Source organism: Amblyomma americanum, chromosome 2, assembly GCF_052857255.1.
Source record: "Amblyomma americanum isolate KBUSLIRL-KWMA chromosome 2, ASM5285725v1, whole genome shotgun sequence".
NCBI classification, from domain to species: Eukaryota; Metazoa; Arthropoda; class Arachnida; order Ixodida; family Ixodidae; genus Amblyomma; species Amblyomma americanum.
The window spans coordinates 160,353,721-160,381,348 of NC_135498.1; the positions used below are offsets into that span (position 1 = coordinate 160,353,721).

The 27,628-nt window shown below is 48.5% G+C and overlaps 2 protein-coding genes across 2 annotated transcripts in view; both read left to right on the top strand.

Annotated features, from left to right (window-relative positions):
* The window catches only part of LOC144120173 (arylsulfatase B-like), a 65,052-nt gene extending 47,789 nt beyond the window's left edge, over window positions 1-17,263 (top strand). Inside the window, exons 5-6 of the mRNA XM_077652596.1 lie at window positions 2,891-3,001; window positions 17,135-17,263. Coding sequence (XP_077508722.1) covers window positions 2,891-3,001; window positions 17,135-17,263 — 240 coding nt within the window. The remainder of the gene's footprint in view (window positions 1-2,890; window positions 3,002-17,134) is intronic.
* Window positions 17,264-21,430: 4,167 nt separating this feature from the next.
* LOC144120174 (uncharacterized) lies at window positions 21,431-27,089 on the top strand. The gene is made up of 4 exons (XM_077652597.1): window positions 21,431-21,509; window positions 21,825-22,258; window positions 25,158-25,341; window positions 27,028-27,089. Exons 2-4 carry the CDS (start codon window positions 21,866-21,868, stop codon window positions 27,087-27,089), a joined length of 639 nt encoding a protein of 212 aa, XP_077508723.1. The 5' UTR covers window positions 21,431-21,509; window positions 21,825-21,865.
* Window positions 27,090-27,628: the final 539 nt, after the last annotated feature.

Genomic DNA, 27,628 nt, shown 5'->3' on the forward strand with positions numbered 1-27,628 from the left:
CGCCTGCTGCACCGTGCAACCGCGCCGTTCAAGGAATCACAATCCGTTGGCCCCAAAGCTCCGGCCAGCCTCCGATGGGCGCGACGCGCCGACCTTGTCCTCGCCCCTCGCGACTCTTCGCACTGGGTTTAGGATATTTATTTAACAAGGGCTGCTCACGGCAGAAGGGAGAAACGACCCGCCGGCGTCTAACCTAACCGTGCTCCCTCAAAAGCATCGCACGCGCTGTGGGGCTGAGGTGGCTGAAATGCAGGCCGGAGTTTTTGGGAGAATTTCGTCGTCGGGTTTGGGAACGGGATCCATCGTAAGTAGCCGATGCAAACGTGAACGAAGCGACGGTAGCGACCCCCGATAGATGCCTTCAACGTGCGGCGGCGGTGGCTTTCATTTCTGCTGCTGCTAGACCGCACCGCTAGCCGCCAGAAATCACCGAGTCTGCTTTTACGTCATGTTTCACGTCACTCCGTCCTATGACATCATAAGAGTACGCCGTGACGTCATAAGAATGCCCCGAGTTTGAATCGAAGCGGCAGAAAAATCTTTTTCTATTTCGAATTCAAATTTCTTTGAAATAAATTCATATTTCGCGCACGGACAATCGGCAACAAAGCCATGAAATGCCGAACTACCAGATTTCGGTAACAAAAAAAAATTGGTAGAGTTAGTTCTCTTCACTGTCCCTTTGAACTAGCACGAGTTTTCAAATCACTGGAGCACGCACTCTTGCTGAGATAAGCAAGCCTTTAAAGGCAAATAAAGCTTGTTTAGCAGTTGAATCCACTATTTTGCACCTTATTAAGGAAGAAAATAAAGGCTTGCGCTAAATGACTGTAAGGCGCACCGATTGGTCACTCAGCGATGCGTACTACACCGATGTTTGTACTAGCATGAATCTCACGGGTTTCCTGAGCAGTAAACTTGCTAAGGGATTTGGAGAAGGAAGCAAGCTTTTGTGCCGCTGCTTTCTGTGGCGGGCGTTGTTCTCGCTGTTTATGTGCATTTCGCGTAGATTAAGACTTTGAATGCGCCTAGCAATAACGCGCAAAACGTGATTATTGTTATGAAAAATTCGCAGAGACACCTAATCACGTTATGTGTTGGCAGTGCGGTAACATCAGAAGCTGTTGATGTCGTTACCATAAGTGAAACCAGTTCGGGTCTAGTGACGTCACATCCATCGAGCAAACGAGAATTATGCGGTTGGTAGTCGCTTCCCTCCATCCTAAGAGAGAATTTCAAGACCGACAACACTTTTTTTCCTGATGCGACTTCTAATGCTATATTATTAATATTTTTATGTTTAGCGAGCATCTCTGCTTGTCTGGCGCTGTTGCACTGATCGACGAGCGAGAACTTCTAGCGTGTGTTGGCGCTGTCCACAGCGTCCTTTCTGTGCTTGATGACTTTTCTCACGTCCTTCCATGCCGAGGTTCGGTTCAATCACACTTTAACTTCAATGCGTGTCTGAAAGGTGCTTCTCGTTATGCTCATTAAATAACAACTAAGCCCCACAATGACAGAACACCGCCCTGCATCGAGTGGTGCACACGCTCCAGGCCATCCCACAGCTGTTGAATGTTGACTGACCGCAAGCGCGGTGGGCGGAGTGGCAGCGACGGAAGAAATGTCCGAATAGTTGCACGCGTATTTTCGCCCATCTCAGGTAGCGGAAGCTGGCGCCTGAACACGGGACGCTCTTGCGCAATTGTTCGCATCAAAAATGCGGTTTTGGCCACAGAGCTTCCTGCCCATGTCCCACTTACAACTAGCACTGCCAAGTACGAAGACGGCTACTCAAGATGCGTAACAAAAAGCCTCAATGTCGAGTCCCGATTGCACCTCCATGTCGCCTGGCGTACGAGATCATAGCCAAGAGTGCAGTCAGGAAGGGAGAATAGGTACACATAATTAGTTAAAAGCTTGCAGGGAGCCTTGTATTTGCAGTTGGAAGAAATGAATTCCGTCGAACAGCTGGGAGCCAGGTAACAATTCGTGGCTGGTGCACTTTGCCGCCTAATTCCGTCGAATGGGCACTCCTGCGCTCAACAAAAAGTGAAATTGGAAATGATTTCAGGCTAGTTAATGGCAGTGTCTAAGTGAAGATCAAATGCCTTATAAGACGCCGTGGTGGCTCAGTGGTTATGGTCCTCGGCTCTGCAGCCGAGTCTCAGGTTCGATTACGATCGCCGCGATAGCATTTCGATGGAGGCGAAATACTAGACGCCCATGTACGGTGCAATGTCCGTGCACGTTAAAGAACCCCAGGTGGCCACAATTATTTGGTGCTGTCCACTAAGGTGTCCTGCATTGGCTGAGCCTCTTAAGGAAGTTAAATGACAAACCAAGCAAACAAACGAAGGCCCTTACAATGCGCAGTTATGAGAGAAATGATGCGCCCACGTGATGTGCGATGTCAGTGCACGTGCTAGTGCACGCATCAGTGCGATGTCGGAACCCTCCACTACGACACTTCTTTCTCTGTTCTTTCACTTTCATCTTCCTCCCTTCCCTGGCGGTGCGGATTGGGGGCCCATTGAGGTACGAGACAATTACTGCGCCATTTCCTTTCCTAGAAAAACTCATTTTCCATTTTTCAAGGATTATTACCACCTTATATAAAGTCTGAAGAGGTAGTTGCACATATTTTCCTCTAACTTCGCCATAGCCATCCAGCTAGCAACGCCCGCCTGGTGAGCACCTTGGAGGGAATTTTTTGCATGAAAATATTAGTGTATTCCTGTTAACTGAGGAAATTGTTAAATTTTTGTCCGTGGTTGGAGAATCTATTTACTATCGGATGTTTTTAGTGCTTTGTTAGATAATGTTCAAGCCCCATTTTTTACGAGAGTTTATTGTTCTCATTTTTTTTTGTATACCTGCGTGATTGCAGTGGCACCTAGGATATTACATGGAAGACTTCACTCCAACCTTCCGGGGCTTAGACAGCTTTTACGGATACTACAACGGCGATGAAGACTACTATAGCCACGACATTCCTTACGTATGTTATTACAGTATTCTTTCGCGGAACTCCTTTATAACCGGACGCCTTATTGTTGAACATTGTCTCCTTGCGACATCCACAGCGTAAGTTCTGAAGATTTCAGTGAAACTATGCTGCTTTAATACGACTGTTTGTAAGAACATAGGAGGAGAACAAAAATTGAGAACGGTTACGCTCAATGAGACTGTGTTGCAGGAGGGCATTTGTTGCATCTAAAATATTCGTGTCCGCACGAGCCCAGTGCTAGCGCTTTCGACTCCGAACAGGACGCACGGAAGCACGTCGTTGAGGCCGCTTTCTTCCATATCGTGAGGTGAAACAACTGAACCAACTGCTGCACGCCGCTCTTCGTGCCTCTCCGCGCACACTGCGCGGCAGCACTGGCGCTCTGGACCCAAGCGCAAGCACATGGCTCCACGGTAGTGCCGACGCTTCTCTTCTCGGAGTTTCTGCCTTGCGTTCTCTTCCGCGCTTTCATTTTTAGCACGCAGTTTTGTCGTGACAGCTTATCGAGGAAAGTCGCAGATACAGCTCGCGTTGTAAACGGCGTTCTTCCCGTGCGGACCGGTCCTAATTAAGAGCGTCACGGTTAGGGAATAAAACGATAAAATAATTTGGAAGACTTTGCCCATCTAAAAGCGAAGTCCTAGAGGTCTTGCAAAAAAAGCGTCGGCACTTGTATCTATCCCTGGGAGAAGCTAAAAGAAAAAGTTTTGTCGTTGTACTGTGTTTTAAGCTGTTATTATTAGGGAAGGGTAATTTCATAGCTAGAAACATGGAGCTAGATAGAGGTTATTTCGTTCCTTTAACAATAATTAAGCGTTGCTTTTATCGCCCCTGCAGCCGCAATATTGCAAAACTCAGTTCTGAGCATCATATTTGAATTATTTAAAGGCTCCACGATTCAGTCTCCGAACTACGAGGAACAATTTTTTTTTTTGCATTATGATTACGTTCTTGCTCCCACAATGCTCGTTACTCCTTTTTTAAATAACCGTGGGCTATCGTTGGATCTACTGGTAAGGAAATACATGTTTGCTGTTCTTTTGTGGATATCGGTAGCATTCGGCGCCAAGGACCTTATGTCCTGAAACACCAACAGGATGGAACCCTTGCACATCACTTGATCGACTTTTCACGCTGACAGGCAAATGTTGGTCGCATCTTTATTCTGGTGATTCCGCCGTCTGTCGGGTCGCTGGGCTATTATTCGTAAGAGTAGTGCTCAGATGAAGCAGTGCTATGCGCACCGGCTGTTTTATGACATTTGCTGATGAGTGGCGCCCTTTTAGCGTGGTGTAATTATCGTGCTGTACACACCGCCTGCACATCGCATGCTGACTCTCCCAAGGTGGCAATCTTACTCCCTACGAAGGTAGATTCCAAAACACTGCACATGGGAACAATTTAGAGCGTGAATGTGATTTTATGATGCAGATTGCTGGTCACTGGCCAAAGTCAAAAGATGAAAAGCCGTTTCGGGAGCATTACGGCTCCCTTGTTCACTATGAAGCAATCGGCGCACGAATCCGTTCTTTTGTAGCACCCAGTAGCGTTTTTAATGATTTAGCATAGATAGGATGTAGAGTTCCGTCGTTCCTGTTTAGGGTTAAGACGATGTCTGTATCATAAGGGACTCAAGATTCTGCCGTGCTGATGTATTCTTTTCTGTTGTCAATATCTTTGCTTGATCCCAGTTAATCTCGTGGCCGGATTCTTGCACATGCTCGGCGATGGCGTTAGATGCTGCTTTCTGGTTTCGGACGTCGTTCTGGTGCTCTCTCAGGCGTCTCCTGAAGACCTTTGTTTCACAGATATATGCTGATGAGCAATCGGCGTGGTCAATCTCATACACAACACCTGGAAATCTTTCACGAGGGAGCTTGCCCTTCACATTCACCAGTTCTGTTCGCACCTTCCCAGCGGGAACGTGCGCGATGTTGACGCCATGCTTGCGGAAAATACGTGCAAGCGCTTCGCTAATTCCCGCTACGTATGGGACAGCAGCTCGTTTTTCTTTTGGATTTTATGTGCTCTCGCGTTCTACGGAGGCAGGATGATTCGCTGGCATTCTTCTTTCGGTGTTCCTGATGAAGGAAAGAGGGTAGCCGTTTCTTCGAAGATCAGACTCTATTCTTTTCATTTCGCTCTTTAGATGGCATCTTGACTGCAGACCTGTCTGGCACGGTTGATCAGGGAAACAACCAGAGACCGTTTGTGAGCGACTGGGTGCACAGAATTGAAATGTAAATATCTTCCAGTGTGCGTAGGTCTGCGGTAAACATTAAATACAAGGCCAGTCACAGTACGGGTTACCATGGTGTACAGGAATGGGAGGCAGCCATCGGTTTCTTCCTCAAAAGTGAACTTGATTGAGGGTTCAATGGAGTTCAGGTGGTCCAGAAAAGGGGTCATGCGCTTGCGCTCTAGGACACAGAAACAGTCGTCCATCATACCTTAGAAATATTTTTGTCGCGGCTGGAAAGTGGTTAGGGCTTTGCTTTCGATGACTTCCATCGTGATGTTCGCCGCTGTCACCGAAATTGCTGTTCCCATTGATGTGCCGAAGGTCTGCTGGTAAAATGTGCCATTATAAGTAAAATACGTGTTAGCGAGACAGAAGCGCAATAGCTCGCAAAGCTCTGCTGCGTCGAAAGGGGTCCGATCTTGCCATGAGCTCTCATCTTCGAGACGTTTCCTGCAAGCTTCAATGGCCAGATTGACAGGTACGCTGGTGAACAGTGAGCAGACGTCGAAAGACACGAGCATGTCGTTGTCTTCAGGGACAATGGCTCTTACCATGTCGATGAAATCGGACGAGTTCTCGACGTTCAGTTCTGTCTTTCCAACCAGTGGAGCCAAAACACCGTGAAGGTACTGCGACAGAGAGTGCACAGGAGACCTCCTGAAGTCTACTAATGGGCGTAGAGGGGTGCCTTCTTTATGAACCTTTGGAAGCCCGTATGTGGCGGGTGCCGAGCCGTTCGTACAAAGCAGCTGATAAGAGGCGTTTCAAGGATGGTTGAAGGCCCTCGAAGATTTTTCCAAGCATTTTCTGAAGAGAGGTCTGCACCTTTGACGTGGGGCTTTTTGGTAGTCGGCGATAGGTATTCTCGTCCTGAAACAAGGCTTCCATTTTTTCTTGGTACGAAGAGCGGTCAAGGATTATCGTGACATTGCCTTTCCCCGCAGGAAGGATTGCATTTTCATCAATAGCCTGTAGGCTACGAATTGCCTTGCGTTTGTCTTGAGGCAGGGAGTAGTCTGGTGACGTCTTCTTCATACGAGACAGCACCCCTATCGCCTTCGTCCTTACTTCGTCTTTAATTTTACTTACTTCGTCGTAATTTCACATTGGCATTTAAAAGCGGAATATGTACTTTTTGGAAGACATTTTTTTCCATTACTGGTGGTAGTACATAAAAACTTACCCCATGCAACGCTTTACTTTCTTTAACGACATGTAAAATGCAAAAGCCCTAGTGATGCATTTAGTGAGCTTTGTGTTTTTTGGGGGGTTCTCCCATATATTGTTACGGTGTGGTATGCCACGGGGTGGCCACGGGCCCGCCCAGAGAAATATAGCAGCAGTACGGAGGAGAGCCGTCGAAGCACGACCGGCGGCGGCCAAGCTTTCTTGTTCTATCTCCCTCGTGCTAGAGCCGCGCGCTCGCCGCTCGCGCTCGCTCTCCGCCTCTTCTTTTATTCCCGTATCACCTTTCCACCGGGGGGGGGGGGGGGGGGGGGGGGGGGGGCGGAGAAGTCAGTCCGTGCTTTGATGCAGGGTTTCCTGGGGCGATGCACTGTGGGCTCGCAGATAGGAAACGGTCACACTCTTCGTTGAATTCGAAGTGTGTGAGCTGGGCGAAGGTGTCTGCAGTCGCCGAAGAAGGTCCCACACCGGTTAGGCTAACTTCAGGGAGTTTTATGCATATTGAGCGGCGATCCGTTTATGGGACTGCATTGCGTGGGGAAGGCATGGAGCCAGCAGGCGACGACGGCGCTGATGAGGACCCGGTAGCTAAGTCGGAGTCACCGCAGGCGCCGTAGACATATCGCTTCATGTTTGAAACATGCTCTGGGAAAATGTGGTGCACACCGCATGGTCGATGCTCTGGCAGGTCTTCGAGGCGGTATGTCACGGGGCCGAGTCGGGCAACGACACGGTAAGGGCCGCGGTATCGGGGCAAGAGCTTTGCGGCACGGCCAGTCGCACGGATGGTGCGGCGAACGAGGACCAAGTCACCGGGCCGGAAGGGGGGATGTGGTGGTGCTGCCGCGTTGGCCGCTTGCACACGCGCGTGAGCCGTGAGGAGGTTGCGCTGGGCGTCGAGGCGGGCGGAATGAAGTCGTTGAGCAGATTCAGTTGGTGACGCAGTAGGATGGGGAAGGCCCAACTGCGCGTCGAGAGGAATGGAGGGCGTTCTGCCATAGACGACTGAGAACGGCGTCATATGCGTTGTTTCTTGCGCTGCAGTGTTGACTGAAAAAGCTGCAGCAGAAACAAAACGATCCCAGTTTGTGTGGGACGGAGCGACGTAGGATGCGAGTATATCCGTGAGGGTACGGTTAACACGCTCCACGAGGCCATTGCACTGCGGATGATTGACGGATGTAGTGGAATGCGCAATGCCGAAGGAGCGGAGGGCTCGCTCGAATTCATGGGACATAAAGCAGCTCCCACGGTCCGTGATGAGGCGCCGGGGAACACCGTGCCGAAGAACGAGATGCTGTTCCACAAACGCGACGGCATGAGCGGACGACGTGTCTGGAACGGGCAGTGCTTCGACCCACTTGGAGAAGTAGTCGATCGCAACCAGAACATACCGGTTGCCGGCACGCGTCTTCGGAAACGGGCCCAAATGATCCAGTCCAACCAGCTCGAAAGGTGAACTTGGTGGCGAAAAAGCCTGCGGGGGTGGCTTGGTTACACCTGTGGACGGTTTTCTGTACTGGCATGTCTGGCAGGACGCCACGTGTTCCTTGACATCTCTGGACATATTAGGCCACCAAAACCGCTCCGACACTCGTGCGTAGGTCTTGCCGCGACCAAGGTGACCAGCCGTGGGAGCGTCGTGTAAGCCGCGCAAGATTTGCGACCGCAGTGTTGCCGGCACAACTGGCAACCAGACGGGTGGTCGACCACGGAGCCGCTTCACATGACACAAGAGGTCGTCCTTCATTCGATAGACCCGTCGTAGTTGGCGGAGGCCTGCGCCGGCGGCGGTGCCAAGGGAGTGGATTATGGCAGCAATGGCGGGATCTTGCGTTTGTGCAGTCCTCAGGTCCGTCAAAGCCGTCACGGAACAAGGGTGGCGAGAAAGGAAATCGGCATCTTGATGGGCAGAGCCGCGCCGATGCACTATTGTGAAATTGTACTCTTGAAGTTGCAGGGACCAGCGTGCAATCTTGGCATTCAAATGTTTGGCGGACTGCAGCCAAGTGAGAGCGCTATTGTCCGTGACTATAGTGAAGTGACGGCCGTACAGGTAGGGACGGAACTTCTCGACGGCCCAGACAACGGCGAGGCACTCGAGTTCTGAAGAGTGGCGGCGGCGCTCAACGTCGGAAAGCTGGCGGCTGGCATAAGCTAGGACTTTGTGGTCACCAGACTCGTCTTCTTGCAGGAGGACAGCGCCGAGCCCATCTTGGCTGGCATCCGTGTGGAGGACGATGGGGGCCGATTCGTCGTAATGGGCCAATGTAGGAGGCTCGAGGAGGGCGTGCTTGACGTCAAGAAACGCGAGCTGTTGGGCCTGCGTCCAACTCCACGGTGCATTCTTCTTCAGCAGGGCGGTCAATGGAGCGCTGCGCTTGGCAAAGTCCGGAATAAAACGACGGAAATACGAAGCAAATCCAAGGAAACTTTTGAGCTCTTTGGCGGTGGTGGGAGCTTCGTAAGCTGTAAGCGCTTTTAGCTTTTCAGGGTCGGGACGGATGCCATGCCGGCTCACAACGTGACCCAAGTACGTCACCTCCGCGAAACCGAAGAAACATTTTTTTGGTTTTAAGCGAAGCCCAGCAGAGGTAAGGGCTTCGAGGACGAGTTTGAGGCGTCTCTGGTGTTCTTCAAATGTAGCCGCGTAGACAATTACGTCATCCAGGTAGACCAACGCCATAGTCCACTTCAAATGGCCTAAGACTCGGTCCATGAGACGCTGGAAGGTGGCTGGAGCGTTCGAGAGACCGAAGGGCATACGGTTGAACTGGTAAAGGCCGTCGGGAGTCACGAAAGCCGTCTTTTCCGCATCATCGGGGTGAACAGGCACCTGCCAGTAGCCCGAGAGCAGATCTAGCGTGGAAAAATAACGGGCCCCCTTCAGGCGGTCAAGCGCATCGTCGAGGCGAGGCAGCGGGTACACGTCGCAATTAGTAATAGCATTTAGCTTCCGATAGTCAACGCAGAAGCGGAGTGTTCCATCCTTCTTGCGCACAAGGACGACAGGGGAGGACCAAGGGCTACAAGAAGGGGCAATGATTCCCTGGTCAAGCATGTCGCCCACGTGCTGCTGGATGACTCTCCGTTCGGCTGGCGCTACACGGCGAGGTTGGTGATGAACGGGCCAGCGGTTTTCGGTGTTGATCCGGTGTTGAGCCCAGGAAGTGCACCCGAGTTCACCGGCGCTGAGAGCAAGGCAACTGCGATGCTCGAGCAGCAAAGTCTTCAGAGAGGCGAGCTCCGCGCAGGTCAGGCTGGGTCCAAAGTTAAATTCGTCCCATGATAGGATCGCCGGCGCTGGAGGGTGGCGAGGCGGGGCTTCAGGTTGCAGAGACGCCACTGGTGACCCGGGGTCCAAAACTGAGGCTGTACCCAATTGCGTGCCGGGAGTCAGCGCGAGAGGTACGCTGCTGATGTTGAGTATAAATACGTGGGCCTCTCCTTTGAGCACAGGCAGAAGGCTTCGAGGGGAGGTCATCTGACGGGCTGGAGCTGAACACCGGATGGGTTCGAACAGCACGTCTGCTGTGACCGGACTGTCAAGCTTGGCATACACCCACGTTGCCGCACCCGGTGGCAGGGTCACGGCGGACGCCACAGTCACGGTAGTGACGTCGAACGGCTTGACTCGACACGGCCACTTCGTCGCGAGGTCACGCAGAGATGCTGAGGCACGCTTGGTCGCCGACACCAGGGACTGCCACAGGGCGGCACCGAGGCTGGAAACCCGGCTAAGCCAGCCCGGCCCACAGAGAGTTCGGCTCGCCCGTGGTTTGGTTCTAGTAAAATTAAGGACGACTCCGGCTTGCTGGCACCACCCGCATCCGAGGACCACTGGCCAAATAGGGCTGTCTGCGACAACAAACTCGGTGGAGATGGTATTTCCGAGTGCTGTCAGGTTGACGACGACACGTCCGACTTGCTCCACAGGGGTGCCGTTAAAAGCTAAGAACCGGGTTTTGGCGGCTGGCAGAAGCAGGTGGGGCGCGTTAGCAACAAACGATTTGTGCAGTACATTGACAGCCGCTCCAGTGTCAACCAAGGCCTTTACGTGCCGGTCAAGCAGGGCGACGTCGACGAGCACGTAAGGCGCATCAGTGGTAATCGGAGCCGACGAAAGGAGGGGACGCGGAGAACGAATGAGTGTGGGGACGGACTCCGCCCGGAGTTCCGCCAAATCGTTTCCCGACGTTGGAGTGCCGGCACAGTCCCTCGCGTAGTGTCCCCGCAGGCCGCAGCGGAAGCAGGTCATGCGGACGTCGTTACGCAGGCGTCGGATAGAGGCCGCAGTTGGGGCTGCGGACCGAGGAGCCTGCACCCGGACGCTGCGCTCGGCAGACGGTGGCGACCCCCGCGTGGCCAGCAAAGTCAATTCCGCCTCGATGGCGAGCGCCATGGCGGCGCGGACGGAATCAGGACGGCCAGAGCGGACCAAGCGCTGCACCTCGGGGAGTCGGATGGCTTCGACAAACGCCTCGGTGCCGACCAGGGCCACGGCGTTCTGAGGCGCTCCCGGCAGGGACTGCAGAGCCAGGCGCTCAATGGCGGCGGCGAGGTCCTGGTACGTCTCCCAGGGCTCTTGACAGCGGGCTCGCAGGCGGTGGTACTGCACACGGGGTTGACCTGAGGCACCATAGTGGTCGGCGAGGAGGCCCGCCAGAACAGTGTAAGAGCCCAGCTGGTCGGGCGGCACGTTCTGCAGCAGCTCGGTGGCGCGGCCCCTCAGTTTTGCAACGAGCATCCATGCCTTCATTTGCTCGTCCCAGCCTCTCGCCGCCGCAATACCGTCCAGCTGGATGCGGTAAGCATCCCACGAGATGGTGCCGTCAAATGTGGGCAATTCCACAACGTCCAACGAACACTGCGGCGAGGACGCACCCGCGCCGAGCACGCCATTGGCGGCCACGACCGCAGGCCCAGCGACGGCAGAGCCGTAAACAGCGGCGGCGGGGACGCCCAAAGGCACCTGACCTGTGCTCGGCTCGGCTGGCACCAGGCGACGGAGTTCGCGCCGGAGAGCTTCCATCTCCCCAGCCTGGGCAGTCAGACGGGCCTCCCATGCGTCCATCCGTTGGGTGACTGTATCCAGGAGGCGCTCAACACCGGCGTCCGGCTGCTGCGAAGAGCCGAGCCCCTCCGAGCGCCTAGGTCTAGCGGCGCCGGCCGCCGCGTCGTCGGCGCTATCGGCTGGTGGTGGACTCCTGTCGGCTGGCACGTCGGGCGCTTGACTCTGGGAGCGGGTGAGCGGCATGATCCCACCGCTGCCACCAAAATGTTACGGTGTGGGATGCCACGGGGTGGCCACGGGCCCGCCCAGAGAAATATATCAGCGGTACGGAGGAGAGCCGGCGAAGCACGACCGGCGGCGGCCAAGCTTTCTCGTTCTATCTCCCTCGTGCTAGAGCCGCGCGCTCGCCGCTCGCGCTCGCTCTCCGCCTCTTCTTTTATTCCCGTATCAATATCAAGGCGCCTATTTTGACTCCCTTCGTTGCAAGACTCCTAGCAAGATCGGCGTTTCAGAATACTGACGAACAATGAAGGTCTATCATTTCTACAACACAAGGTTTGTTTTTGCTGTCTTCAGGCCTCCAATTATCTTCCTGAACAACAGACGTCCCCAGTATATTCAGAACATTTCTGCTTCCGAAGTGAAAGACAAAGCAGCACATTACGATGTGATGTCACCAAGACATCGCGCATGCATTATGAAGTATGTTTCAATGATTAGGCATGTGCTTTAATTTGGTTTTGAATTTTAGGGAGAGTTGAATTCGGTTTGTAGTACCTTCCTCAATAGGGGACAGCTGCTAGTACAAATAACCATTCGTAACCAGCGAACTGCGCGATGTCAAAAAACAAGGACAGAGCGTAAATTTGAATGAAAAAGAAAATAGATAGGTAACCGGGGTATTTATTGGACATAGCACGTCATAGGCAATTTCAAATTTCAACAATTCTGCCTGTAGGTAAGCGCATTGTCTAAAATCTGATCACTTAAACAACGACAGTTCCCATAGTGCATACCAAGAATCACAAAACCTTTTGATTGTTTTTAAGCGTAGTCTACAGACATCGTTTCTTGAATATTCTTTCCCTGATTTCAATCACGTCTGAGTGCAGTTCTTGGGCATCAAATTTAGTAATGTACTTCCTAAGTTCTTACATGCCGAGGGCTCCACAGCGCTGCAAGCTCTTTCAGAACAATGGCTAAATTTTGATAACTGTCAATCAAGTAGAATTTTGCATAATCATTCAGCTGATTACGCGAGAAAAAGAATCTCAGTGTCTGTACTCTATCTTGCCAACATCCTTTCAATAACTTTTATCATCGTTAGTAAACCCCTGCATATAGAACATGAGCTCGTTTTCAGAAATTGGTTCCGCTGGTGATGTTCTTTGGATGAAGTATCATATGTGTGGTTTTCGTGTGGCTGGTATGTCTCAAAGTAAATTGCAATATACGTTGGCTAGCTGGGGTAGGCACTAGAAGGTCAACTAAACGCGTGAAATATGCAGTTTGTGTTGTAATAGTTTTTCGAACCTGTTCGGAATGATATGCAGCTTGTTTGTCAGGAGGATGCAGTTCTTAGCGTTCAGTCAAGCTGTTAGGAGAGTCATGTACAATACCGCTTCCTCAATGAAGAATATTAGAGCACAAATGAGAAAACACTATATGCATGAGAAAAAAAATCCGAATGAGTAAAGTTTCATTTTTTATTTTTTTTTTCTACAGCAGCAGCCTATATTATGGCCAGAAATGCGTGTCGTGTAGGTATTGGCTTTGGTGTCGATGGCATGATCCGACCGCGCTGTGCGCAAGTTTCCAGCCATGAAGAATTTTCGGTGGCCCACTAAAAACAGTAATTGTGTAAGCAGAGCCTCTTATGTTGTCGGCCCTTAACCGGAAGAATGCTGTAGTTATGTTGGGAACAAGCGTAGTGGAGTCGTACCCATTAGAGCGAAAGCACTGCTTTGATAGCTCAACCCCGAGAAAGATCTAGGGATGTTTGTACAGTTGCGCTGCTTTTGGGTTTGTGAAGTCAAAGTAATAAATAAAAAGAATTGACATAAATACCAACCACTGGATTAGAAACCACAGCAGCGCGAACAGATAAACTTCGCAGGCCACTACGCGTGAGCACTATCGCGTTATCGCCGGTGTCGCCGGCGATAGCGGTATCACTGCAGCCAAACACGTTTCGTGTTAAACTAGAACACACTCATGCGCTGTGTGTTGCACATCGTCTTTTCCATCAACTATTATTACTATGAAACTAGTATGCGCACTGTGAGATACGTGGTGGTGGTGACAGAGATGTGCGCTGCATGCGTTGGCGTGGCCAGCGTTATGGCAGAAACACGGCACTAGAGCAATACGCGTTAGCGTTTACAACGCTGCTGCCGAAACGCAGAACATGAGAAGGCCACCCCAATGCTTAACCTCAGACTGCCCCGCCCCTCCCCACTCTCCTCAAAATTCCTTCCACGCATGGTTCAGTTCATTCATGCATTCCTTTGTGCGTACAAAAAGTAATGCATGAAAACAGCATTAGAGATTTTGTTGTGTAATGACATGAAATAAAGTCATGTTAAATTGCATGTGAATGTTTTGTAGTATATTTCTGTTTGGGGGTTATCGGCGGGAAACCTCATTTGAGTGGATGACCGCCAATCACATAAGGAAGTCTTCTGTATCATTTCAAAAGAGTCTCTGCTGAGCTTTATTGTTGAAAGGCATCAATAACTGACTTCCTGTTGACTCTCTCATGTGCCACAAAGAATACATGAACATGACACCAGGAACTCAAGTCTAATTTTTGTAAAGCACTTAGCAATGCTAAGCCGCCTGTAATTTTTAGGTCTCTTAATGGGGGCATCAAAGGATTCGGAAGCATTCTTTTGTGCAGAACGATTTTTCTGCGCATTCTATGGAAAGCCGGCCAAATAAAGCCGTTTTTTGGAAAGCACGCAAAAATTGCCGGTCTTTCGCCAAGTGGCCTGAGAATTAGTTCTCGACAAACTAGATTGAACTAGATCATAAGCCGCAGACACCAGGGTATCTCAAAAGCTGCCGGGGGGGATTTATGTCCTTATTATGAAACAAGCAACAACGGCGAGTGATACGCGAATGGCAGAAGCTTTTTGTTGTAAGCTACTACGTTTACCACCACTGGTAAGTTTCCGCCTCCCGCATCTTTCATAACCTCAAGTAATCAGTGCACTTAGAAAATTTATTTACGGTGTCAGACTGCGAAGGATTAAATCTCCATTGAAGGTTCGGAAATAAACCAACTGCTTCGAAACTGTTTTTACTTTACTCGTGAAAACACGAGGGCCCGGCACATGATCCGAACACCCCGCCAGAGATGAGATCGCCCGGGCCTTTCACCAACGCAAATATTAGTTTGGTAATTCAAACGAGGTTGTGAAATTGAACTGTTCAGGGAACTGTGTCGTTTCGTTACAGATTGGTCGCCTGCTATCCTGAAAAAAAAATTGTATTTCCTGACTATTCGTGATTCCTAACAATCTTTCAATGTATTACCAATGTATTAACTTCCAATGTATTACGCATGAGCATTGCGTTTATATTACACAGTTCTCACGCGGCCCAGATAATTTCAAAATGCAATGCGTGAAAAGTGCAAAATAATGTTTAGCCTCCCCACATAGAGAGCTATCGATATAGCACACACAGCGATAAAAACCACGATTCTAAACAAGCATAATATTATGTACCGAAAACTCGCGTTCTACGGCATTTGAGGCGCAGTGATCAGTTTCATTCGCACGTAATTATATGGCAGATTGCAAAGCACATACCTTAAGGGTGTAAATGTTAGTAAGACAAAATACGTCATATTAAAACCAAGAAGTAAACCTGACGACGAAAATATCATTGTTAAATATTACGACTGTAATAAACCGAGTTTCTAGTTTCAAATTTTTAGCCGTTTACTTTGAAGAGCACTTCAGCCGGACACCTCAAGTAACGTGAGATACATTTGAGTGTACGCAGATCTGTTGGCATGGTGTACAAAATTAGGTACCTGCTTCCTGTGTGGCTAAAGTGCCTGTTATACTACGCCCTTTTCAGTCACATTTCAATTACTGCTTACTAATCTGGGGCTCTATCGCCAAGGCTAACCTTGACAAGCTGATCGTTCTTCGAAAGTCCGCCTGAGTCGCACGGAAACAGGACAGTGCCTACTGCGACAGCTCCGTCTCAGTCCACCCACTCTCACCCCAAGTCCTACACCTTAAATGATTTCTCAGCGCACGCAGGATCACATATATCAGAAGCCCTTACCGCGCAATTTGGGCGCTAGCCTCCATCAGGGTAGGCGGCAGGCTCGAGCGAGCTATTACACCAAAACATACAGCAGCTGCTTGGCCGGCATGCCGGCCAATCGCGCCGAAGCCAACCGCTTGGGAAAAACCAACCACGTAAGACTCCTGCCCCCCCCCCCCCTCCCTGCAAAATATATTCTTGCTATAATTTCCGCATCACACTTTGCTTTGTTTCGTACTGAGTAACATTTTGCGACTGAAGCTTCCCAATGAAAAGTATTTTTTAGAAGGTGCTGCTAAAGCTCTTCGCAAACTAATCTTTAGAGTTCTGGCTGTTAGATTTTTGAATGGACCGCTTAGGTATGCTTACACCATCACAAATATTTCATAAACTCCTGCCTCAGCGTTCGCCATTAATATAGTATTCCCATTGTATGAAGGCCTCGCCTGTCATGGAACGGGGTCCGCGAGGCAGGGTCTCGCCCGACTATTGACGCACCCACAGGCAGCATAAAAGACGACATCAATTTGTTCCGGGCCTAACCAAACGCTTTCATTGGGCACAAAATGGGGCGCAGCGGCCGAGCAGAGTGCGCGCTCAAGGCTCTCGAGAGCGTATGGAGGTTACAACGAAACGCGCAATAACACCTGAGTGCGGCGAGAAAAAAAACACACCTAGTGTCGAATGGGACGAAGCGGCACAGGTAAGAGCCCGAAGCGGCACAACAAAATCAGGCTCCTCTTGTAACGGCCACTTACGCCAAAAGAGCGTTACCATCACCGAAGGTGCCATTTCGGTCTTCGGTATCCATCCTGGTAAGATGACCACGCTCCCGCAGTGCTCCAGCCGCAGTCCCCTTGCGCGCTACGCTCGCCGCCCTTATCAAGTCACAGCCGCAGCGATAGCATGCCACATCTCGCAAGCGACAGTTCGCCCACGTGCAGTTGTGCTGCACCCGCATGCACTTAGATGACGAGAAGAGAGCGCGCAGTTCAAATGCCTAAAAAGGAGTCGTAGAGCCCTGCAAGTAGTACATGATAGTACACGGCCGTAGCGAAAGAACAGAAAGGGAACACATAATACTGTACTGACGAGACATTTGTGAGGATGAGCTCGGTTACAGATCTGTACCATTTATGTAGGATGAGGGAGAGAAGAAATGCCAGAACGTCAAAAGCCACAAATGTCTCCAGCAACTGTCGCGAACCGTACTTTGAGCGTGCATTTCTTTTTCGATTCCACTGTACTTATTACAGCATGGAACTTGTGCACTTGTTCGCAAAATCTGCATGGTTTGGAAGCCCTGCGTGCCACCGCACTTAGAAAGTGTACTGTTGAGTGAAAGTTAATGCTTTCCAATTGGGTTACGAATGAAAATGCCTTTCTTCTCTTTCTGTAGGAAAACGACACATGCCTGGATTTCTGGTTTAACAGAGATCCTGTCCGTTCCCAGAATGGGACATATTCTACGACCCTTTTTACAGAAAGAGCCCAGCATATTATACGGCACCGCCTCAATTATTTCTGAGCACTCCATTATTGCATTTCACACGGCCCATGTCTCGCTTCAGGACGTTAATCGTTACATATACCAAGAAGAAACAGAGTTCCAGTGATAATTAGAGCAAAACTATAAAACGCTATGAAATTAAGTTCTAAATTATAATAGTGCCGTATTACTATCTGATTAAAACGTTGAATCGGAGATTTTCGCATTCCTCATTGCAATTCTTTTTTTTAGAACATCTCACACGACTCTCCAGGAGTCCTTAAAATTCTCCTGCGTCTTCCCTGAGAGTTTCTCATAGTTACACCAGAACGCCAAACATACATCGCTCTTACAGGGCGACCGATAATATGGCAAGGTAGCCCAGGAGTTAAAACTTCCATCCTAGCAATTTGGCGCAGCGACGATGAACAGTGTACGGGGCCAATGGAAGGTGCATGTTTTTGTCTCCGCACAGAGCAAAAAAAAAAAAACAGGCAGCTATAAAAAAGGCCCTGTTGATCAAAATTCCGACCCGCAACACCACTTTGATCGCGCAAGGTATAGACAGCCCATTATATATTAAGCGTACTCAGGCTTCAGCACATCTATTACGGTTGTGCTCCAAACAGAACATTGTCTTTGAGATACAGGTAACTGCACGAATGTTTATTGAGAAATAGTACCCCGACAACTTCCATGCTGGCCAAGTTCCGTGCAAATATTACGCACGTAAAGTGTTGCTTTGCGCCGGTAGGTTGCGCCCTATTATTACACCTAAGAGAGAAGACAAGGTCATTTTCTAAATAAAAACAATGTTAGAAACAAATACTTCACAATTATTTTGATACGCATAAACTAGAGCTTCTCCAGAGTGTGACTGTTCACTGAGAGATGCACGAAAAAACTATTGCCACCCAAACCATACAGGATTGGCGCTTTTACAGTGCGAGAGATGTCTAATAAGTCCCACCATCTGGGTTTGAAACGCCTCTAAGACTCTCAGTGACTCGTCTGAGTCGCAGCTATAAAGGAATACGAACTAGCACTGCGACAGTGGGTGGACAGCTGCATCATGCCGTGAAGGACTAAAAAAGGAATAGAAGGAGTAACAAAAATAAAAGACTGCGTTTTCTGTCCTCGTGTTCAGGGCTTCCGCACTATAGGCAAGCGAAGGTAATTTTATTTTTTCACGAGAATTACAATTGTCCTTTGGAGTGCTTAGCCGTCCCTTGGACCAGATGCAAGGCCAGCTAATCATCGTGCGGCAAAGCGGCACCAACTTAAAGGGCCCAAGCACATGCTGCGTAATATACATATTTTCTTTTTCCGTTCCTCCTAAACGAAGGCAACGTTTCAGAGCTCCGCGGAGTGCATTAAAAGGGTCCTTTCAGTGCAATCCATCTACCTTAAAGCTCTGCTTATTTCCAAGTATTTCTAAAGGTCACAACAGAAAAAGTAGGATCCGACTTCCTATGACTGAAGCGTGGCAAAAACATTGAAGCTGCATGGCATTTCTGTCTCTGTAATGCAAGCGCTTCGCTTAGCAAAATATTTAGCAGCATTTTGGCGCGTACAATAGCGAAAAAAAAAGATTCACTGTGGGTGGAACAACGCGAAACGAACGAGAAACGAAGTAGAAGACAACACGGACCTCGCAACGAATTTTTTATTGACAAAAAACTCATTTTTTCTTTGACAAAAAGATATGATGTTTCATTTATTCGAATTTAATATTTTTATCATAATAAAACTTGCGCACGGTGCTGTTGGGACAAAAATGTCAGACATTTTACACGAGAACAATCATTACATAAATTCATGAACAGTCGCAATTTGCTCCCACAGCAAATTCATTGATGAATTGGTTTCTGCGCTGCGTGAACGTGTCGGCTATAATATGTATTTTATGTTACAAAATGAGGTAACCTTTAAAGAATTGGTTTTCATGATGACCTAATGCGTCTATAGTTGACATGCAGGCCTTTTGCGTCCTTCACAGCTGGACATCGCCGAAGCATGGAGTCTAAGGAGCTGTCAGTGAACGCCTAGTCAATGAAAAATGAAAATTGGTTTTTGGGAAAGCAAATGGCGCAGTATCTGTCTCACATATCGGTGGACACCTGAACCGCGCCGTAGGGGAAGGAATAAAGGAGGGAGTGAAAGAAGAGATGTAGCAAGAGGTTCTGCAGTGGAGTCTATGTTTTCTCCACTTTTAACGCGACACAGTTGAGGAGCTCGTGTTGCAGAAAAGCTGGTTTTGGCGCTATTGGCGTTGTCGGGAGATACAATCAATTGAATTCAAGTCTTTCAGTTTGCGAGGCGAGCTCGCGCGGAACACGCTACGAAGGCTCTTTTTCTTTTCTTTATTGCCATGGAAACAGTGCTGAAGAGGATAATATGATGACGCTCACGCCACAAAACACCAGGTTGCACGCCACGCAAGCACGTTGGTCCGAACTAAAAAATTAACGAAGACACTTTGGAAATTCTAAAGTGTGCTTCGCGAAAACCTTGTTGTTCTTTCCCCCTCTTGTAGGCGTGTCCCACTTGCGCAAGACGCGCTTCTTGATGGGCCTGGTTGCGACAACCACTGCAGCCGCTTTCGTTCCGCCTCCTTGGCTTTGCTGTTCGGTGACATGGCCAGTCGCTGCTGCCGTCTGCGCTCCAATTCATTCGCTTTGGTGTTCGGCGGTATCGCCTGTCGCTGCTGCCGCTTTCGTTTTTGCTTCCCTTCCTTTGGTACCCGGCGATCTAATCAGTCGCTGTTGGCGTTCCCGTTCTGCCTCCCTTCCTTTCGCATCTGGTGACATGTTCGGTCGTCCCATGCGCATTCGCTCCTTGTTCTGGCGCATGGTGTTCGGGGAATCCGGCGTCCGCTGCCGCATCGCCGAACCGCTTGGCGAGGAATCACAGGACCGCTTCGGATTCGGAACCATGCGTCTCCTCACTCGAATGCAACGAGATGTCAGGCGCAAGTGGTGGTGGTGGTTGTTGCTATGAAGGGGGAGTGGGGGATGCTGGTCCCGACGTAGGTTAGCCCTTTGGGCATCACTCTCGGGGCACAGGAGCGGCGATGCAGCTGCCACCCACCGACGCGCGCGCGCTCGTTCTGCCGCTACTGTGTGACGTCACAGTTGCTATGCCCAGCTGAGCCCCACACTGGCGCGCCGGTTGCTAAGGGTGGGAGGAGGTTGCCCCGCTTCGTGGAGGAGAGGCCACAATCGGCACGATTCCAGCGCACGAACGAACGCGACCGCGAGAATGAGCCATTGAAGGCATCGGCCTTAATAAAAGCGGACCTATTGAATTCGTGGTGGTCTCTGGTTTCGTGAAGTGTCTTTGTGTGCTGATGCGTACATGAGTAATTCCCTGGCGGTGCTGCAGCACGCTGTCGCGTTCCAGTCTTAAAGGCGGAGCTCTTGCGTCCTCCAATTTTTGCAGCAACTGGTCGCTTTCTGCTCGGCGAAGCTCGCTTTTTGTCCCTCGGACGACGCGAGATGCTTATCTAAGGGTGTTCAATTGAAATAATCAGCAGACTCCATTCGGCCCAACGTCTTCTTCATACAGTTTTTCACAAGCACAAAAGAAGAGTTCTTCGGCTCGTAATTCTGCTAAAAAACTTGTCCCATTCCCAGATTATTGCATGCCCTGATAAACATGCCCTAATAAACATACCTACGTATTGTTACGATTGCGCCCCTGTAGTTTAAACTTGAGAAGTTGACAGCAAGGTGCGTAAAAATTGCGTTTGAGGGACGTATGCAACGAATTCCATCATTCCGGCGTGACAGTAACTTGGATTCATCTCATGGAGACCGCTCTTTTTCATTCGTCACCTATCCACTAGGTCTTTCTTTTCCTACATCATCCGGAAAGCACAATCCTTTTCTAGATGTACAGGTTTTGAGATGGACTCCTGTCGTTTAGTTCAGCACATTACACAGGATGTCTGACAGTCCATTGATGTACAGTAGAGCTTGGTAACAGAGCAAAACGGCAGGTCACACCAAATATGTGCGACCTGCCGTGCCTTTGAAGGTTCTTGTTTTTGTTTAATTTTGTAGATATCAGCTACATGGACATCAGTTCCAGCATAGCAGTCGGTTCATCTGCATGCATTGTAGAAAAATTATATCCCTTGCTTGAGAGAGGTGGTCTTCGTGAGGGGCCTTCAGTCGTGCGATTGGAACAGAGCAGACTTGCAGTACAAATTTTAGTTAGACAGCTTGCTCTATTTGCAGGCAGTGATATCAGCATTCGTTTCGCCGCCCAAACCATTCAGGCGGTAAGAACACTTTTCACTTGACGATGCCCACTTTAGCCGGCACAAAGTGTTGTTCTCCTCTGCTGTTGCACTCTCTGAATATTCAAACTCTTTCTAGAATGGAGGAAAGTGCAAAAAAAGTTCAGTAAGAGACTCCAGCTGATCGTATTCGATCCGGGGGGTTTCCTGCGGAATCTCATTCTTCTTTCCTTTTCCACTGCCTTCGTGCCCTCGCGGCACAGTTGAGGTGTGTACTGGGTGTGAAAGATCAACTGTGATTTTCCTTTCCTCTCAGTCCATTTTTTTAAAATTATGATTCTCAACATCTGTTTTCAGGGGGTGACACAGCCAAGCTGGGTAAGCTGGACGGACAAGATATGTGGCCACACTTGTCTAACGGCTTGTTGTCACCGCGCATGGAGTTTGTGTATGACATCGACCACAAGATAACGTTCGCGCGCGCACTGCGCTACTCGAAGTACAAGCTCATTTTGGACAACAGTGGCTTCTACAACGGACAGTACCGCCCACCGAGTGGCAGTGTCACGTACGAAGCGCTGGACGATCTCGTTGGGAAGTCGACGGTCGCGAGTGTTCTCAAGCGCCTGTACAGAAGGGACGACTTGAATCTTTCGAGAAACTGGCGGAGCAAGGCAACGCTACATTGTGGATCGACACAAGCGACATTCGCTTTGAATGACTCGCGGTACCTCTTCGACATCGAGGCTGATCCATGTGAGCTGTACAATTCAGCCAGCGCCCTTCCTGACGTAAGTACAGACGCGATCTTGGGTTGACCATGCACTTGCCGCGCCTATATGAAATGGAACATTTTTTTCATGTTTACTCCTACACTAAAGCTGAAGACGATTCGTAGGCATCATCGGCCTAGAGAAAAACTTTTGAATACAAAAGAAAAGTAATCTTTTTGCTCATGGTTACAGTGTTATTAGTGGCTGAATGCGAATAACGTGTTCAATTTCACATTTCACACCCCTGTTCTATTGGAGACAAATTTTAGGGCACAGCGTGAACACGTCATCAATAGCCTCAGTGCGCCGCGTGACAAAGGCTCTTGCAATAATAATAATATTAACTTTATGTGCATAAAACGCATATGATGCCGGAGGCCTGCAGAAAAAGCTGTCATTAAGGCAGCTTTACAAGGCCGTAGGCCCACACGCTGGCAACTACAAGTAGCGGTCAGCAGTCATGAACAAATATATACAACAAAGTCTGAAACAGCAAACAAAAGTTATTATATTGAAAAAAGGAAATTTCCACAAAACCTTACTGTAACAGAGGGCACACAATTTCAACAAATCTCATCGCCGGAGATATAAAAGATGGCATAGCAAATGTAAGTGATGGTTTGAGATAGAATATTGTGAGACTATTTTGTTGTTTTGATGATATTTTTTTAGTTCCTAAAGTAGTGACGAAGTTTCCTGAAAGTAATATTCTCGGGTTGGTATGCACTTGGTATGCCTCCAAGGTGCAAGGGGACGCGCAACTAACATGCTTCGGAGTCCACGTGGAGCGTCTTTTAAGTGATCCGAGCCCAAACCTGCTGGCGCATACAGAAGTCTCCCCCAAAATCACGATCGCCTACTTACAGCCGTTCTAAATTGCAGCGCATCAGTTTGTCTGATGGTGTTAGTAACTAAAATTTAAAGGACCAAGTAATTGGGGTTTTTAATGAAACCAACGCGCCCTTTCTTTCACTATCAGCACAAAACCAGTCTTTTTTTACGGTTTACTGACTTTTGCTGCGGACATGCTCACATGACCTTCGTTATCTCCTTCGCCTATTGGCTCAGAGATGCTCATCTGGCCAGCATTGACATCGAGACAAGTACTAGGATATTCGAACAAAGTATGTTCATTTGTTTCTTCAAACTTACCACGCACACAACAAGAGTCATGCTCCTGGACATATTTCATCGTATAGTTGTGCGTTCAAAGCCACCCTGATCTCGCTTCGAAGAATGGGATGTTAGCGCCATTAATTATTATAAAGCAATTCGGTACTGAATTTTACCTGTTCCCTTTAAATAAAGGACCCTAGTTGGATCTATTTGCCATCAACTTTGCACACTGCATAACCTATTCCTCTTTAACGCTGCGTTTCAAGCTGCATTTCCTCTCCCACCATCCTCCTCTTCCGCACTCCGTTATGAATAAAAAACCGAGCGCTTATTCACGCAGAAATTTATAACTTGTGCGGCTGAAAGACAGCGATGATACTAAGCCTAAATGTTCAGGAGGAGAGATGTTCTTTTGACTACAGTCATTTGCTTATCTCCCAAATTTTACTTAGGTGCCAAAAAAGTGCTGCCGATTACCCTGGCCTTGAGCGTTGTGCGTAGCCAGATTGTCACGGACATGCAGTATAATAATTGAATCCGTTGTAATCATTTTCATAGCACTGACATGTCGAAATAGGAAATAAGCAGAAACACATATGTATTTTTTCTAAGGCATGTCCAGTTTTCTCGGGGAAAAATCTAGAAAATTGAAACATTTTACGACACTGTCATGAAAATATTAAATGTAATGATCCAATATTCAGATATGTAGGAAAATCTTTCTTTTAAAGTCTTCCCACCGATCGAATTGAAGTGTTAACACTGCCATATAAGTGCCATGGGGAACGCTGTTGACGATTTAAAAAACGTGATTAGAAAAAAAAAGACTGCCGTGGGGTGTTCTGTAGATATATTGATTATCATAGTGAGATCTTACATTATATGAAAACGTTGCGTTCATAAATGGTTTCCCGGTCTAAATTGCTTTTGTCCAAAATTCCTGAGTATGCTATATGGCGTTGCGAAGGCGAGAAGCGGAGATTCCGCCAAACGAAAGAGCAAAAGGTCATGTGTACCACTAGCATGTGCATGAGATCGTATTTCTTTGCATAACACCACACGAAAAAAAGCGGTCAGCAAGAATGACACACGAATACGCCACATATGCGATAAGAGTTGCAGTACTCATGCAATACAGCAGTAAGAGTAATATTACACAAGTGTACATTGATATCTCCAAAACATTCCTTTAGACTGCCAATGCCGTGCTTCCCTATTGGCTTAGGCATCCGGGTCAAAAATTTATTCGTTCATGAAATATTCTTGAGTAAGGCGTAAAGCTGGGCTGGTTGATTCTGACTGGTGATGTAGTTAGCGCCAAAAAGGAGGACGGAGGTGGAAGCGGTCGTGTTGCGTCTTTCTCCAACCTTGCTCTCGTCTTTGGCGCTAACTACATCATGAACTCTTCAGTAAGAAACACATTTCATGCGGAACACTTGCTCGCAGAGGGTAGTGGGCAAACAAATGTTTTGCAGCGACAGCTACACCACGCCACCTCTTCCACCCTTCAGCGTGGCACCACTTGAGCTCCGTGGTGGCGCCGTCGGTCACGTGGGCTGGTCACGTGGTGCGGAGCAGCTGCAACAGGTGTGCATGCCTCGTGTCAAGTGGGACGAAGACGAAGAAGGAACGCCCAGCGAAACAGAGCGGCGAAAGACTAACTTTGCAACTCGATTGAGCGAGTTCCACTTGACCAGATGTAGCTATCGCGTCACTGCAGGTTTAACCAGAGCTGAACCACAACCATTTCTCATGGATTGCTGCCATTGCCTTTCCTTTTTTTATTTTTTCTGCTCTGCAGGTTGTCCAATTCATGATGAAACGCCTGGACACCTACAACGCCTCTGCGGCAACGCCGTTGAACGAGCGGAAGCATACTTCAATTCCCTTCCACATTCAAGATGGCCTCTGTGCGCCTTGGGTTGCTACAGCCTTGATACCAGGCTCAATTGATGACACGTCATCAGCATTACCAGCGATATCAGGTACTATACGTGTTTCACTTAATGAGTACAAAATGAGGGGCGTCGAAAAATATCATCGCTCTAGGGGGTTTAAAGGAAAAAGAGTGGAACAAGGGAGCACATACGCTAAAAGGCTGGGCTTTAAACTTTTTTTTACTTCGTAGTATTCAGAGAGGCCACAGAGAAAAGGAAGCTTTGAAAGATCTTCCTTTCCAAACGGATACCCTCTTTGATTTAGTGCGCACCAGCTCAAATAGTGCTATTCCCACCGGTCTATGCGGACTCAGTAGGCCGTGGTGGAAGAATGTGGCCGCTGTTGCCAGAGCAACAGAGCCCTACTGCAGCTCGTATCTCTGAAAATCGACCTTCTTTGTTTCGGAACATGACAAAATGCTAGTAGGGTGAACGCTTCCTATCAGGAGAAGCGGTCACCCTTGCAACATGTGGTTGATGTCGTCAGCAGCCTCACTCGTTGCTCTACCAGGTCTTCCAGCGCATAACGCACAGGGGATGATTGACGGAAACCCGTAAACAAACAGAACTAGTTAACATCAGTGATGCGATCTTAGGCGCGGGGATGTATTTCAACTTCTTTTTTTTGTTTACAGACTGCCAATATATGTGAAAGGTTAAAATGCAAACAAGCTTGCATTTAGAAATATGCTGCAGACCACGAGGCAGACCTTTTCGAGCGCGTCTAGTACTTGCCGCCTGCTCACTACACTGCAAGGGTCTTGCAAAGTATTGGATTTTGTGCAGCAAATAAATTCTGAATGATCGTGATCCAAAGAATGATTTCATGTCGTGGACGTTGGCCACGCGTGCAACCACGTCAGGCGGCCTAGAAAGATGGCAGCGGGATAAATGGCTTCAGGTGAAGTTGGCATGAGCTCAAGAGATTAACATTTTTACTGACTCCTGAGCCCTTCGACAAATTCGGAAACGGCACCAGCTCTTGCAGTAGACGGATATATAACGAAAGTAAAGCTCCGAGATTTTTAACCCAGCATTTTCTTCCACCTGTCATAGTGAGTGCGTGCGCCCCTGTGCTTAGCTGAATGCATGATTTAGTGCCTGACTGTGTCTTACGTCTTCCTCACAGCTGTGTCCCGCCGTCGTAAGATTCATTCGGGTAGATGGGTAGCACTAGAGGTATTGCTACGCACTGCTAATGGTGACAAAAAAAAATGGCGTTTTTTACTTAAGAGAATGTTGCTTGCGCATATTTAACTATGAAACGTTCCCGCCTGTATCTGGAACGATACATGCTAGGCAAAATGTTTGCTTGCAGAGATGTACTATTATAGACCTATACAAAAAAAAATCTGACGCGTGCCAAATTCAGCTCCGCGAGCAGTCGTATGAACAGTGTGATTTCAGGTGAATAAAATTTCTCGCTACTAATTATTGAACCGAACGATCAGAGCTGAAAGCTATTTGTTTATTACATTAGTGATTAGTGGCTGATCACCCCTGTGAAGATCCCCTGCACCGTCGATTCATTTCAGGTCTTAGTGGTGGCACACCAAAAGAGCCATCGTATTGCGCAATCACATTTACCTACACGCGTATCTCATATTAAGAAGTGGATGGCATTTTTATAAATGGCAAATGAAGTTTCCTGCGTGCTTGGTTGGTTATCCTAGTTGCCGACTTTTGAAATCTGAAGCTACTTATTATATGTATAATATGCATTTTCTTTTTCAGGACTGAATAATTACCTCAGACATTTTGGGCTACAACTTGTGATTTATTGGATAATAGGCTAATTATAGGCTAATAAAATTTTTTTCTTGAATATTGCTAATTTTGAATAAGCCAATAAACTAGGAATGTTTATCCTGTATTGTCGAATGGTGTGTTCATTATTACTCACCATGGATTACTTAAACCTTTTTTTGCGCCGGACAATTTCATTTTCCATGTGGCCAAATACATCGGCATCTCCGGAGGATTCCATTTCGCGAACCGCAGTCATAAGTCGTCTTTCGTTGCGTGATTTATAAACGAGGAGGGTTGCTTCAGAATAACAAAAACATTTGCTAGGAAATGCATCAGCAAACTTTCTAACAGCGCGGTGGATTAAAAGCTAGAAATGCAGTGAGAAAAACGCTAAAAAAGATGGGCAAAACAAACGAGATCGAAGAATATTCTGCTGCGTGCGTATATTTTCGGCAAGAGAACGAAGACAAAAAGACGTTTTTCAAAGCATTTTGATCTGCTTCCTAGGTACTGGTGAAATTACGAGAGGTTTAAAAATATCTATCTTCCGAAAATTGTTCCGTCGAATCTCCCAAGGTGGAGAAGA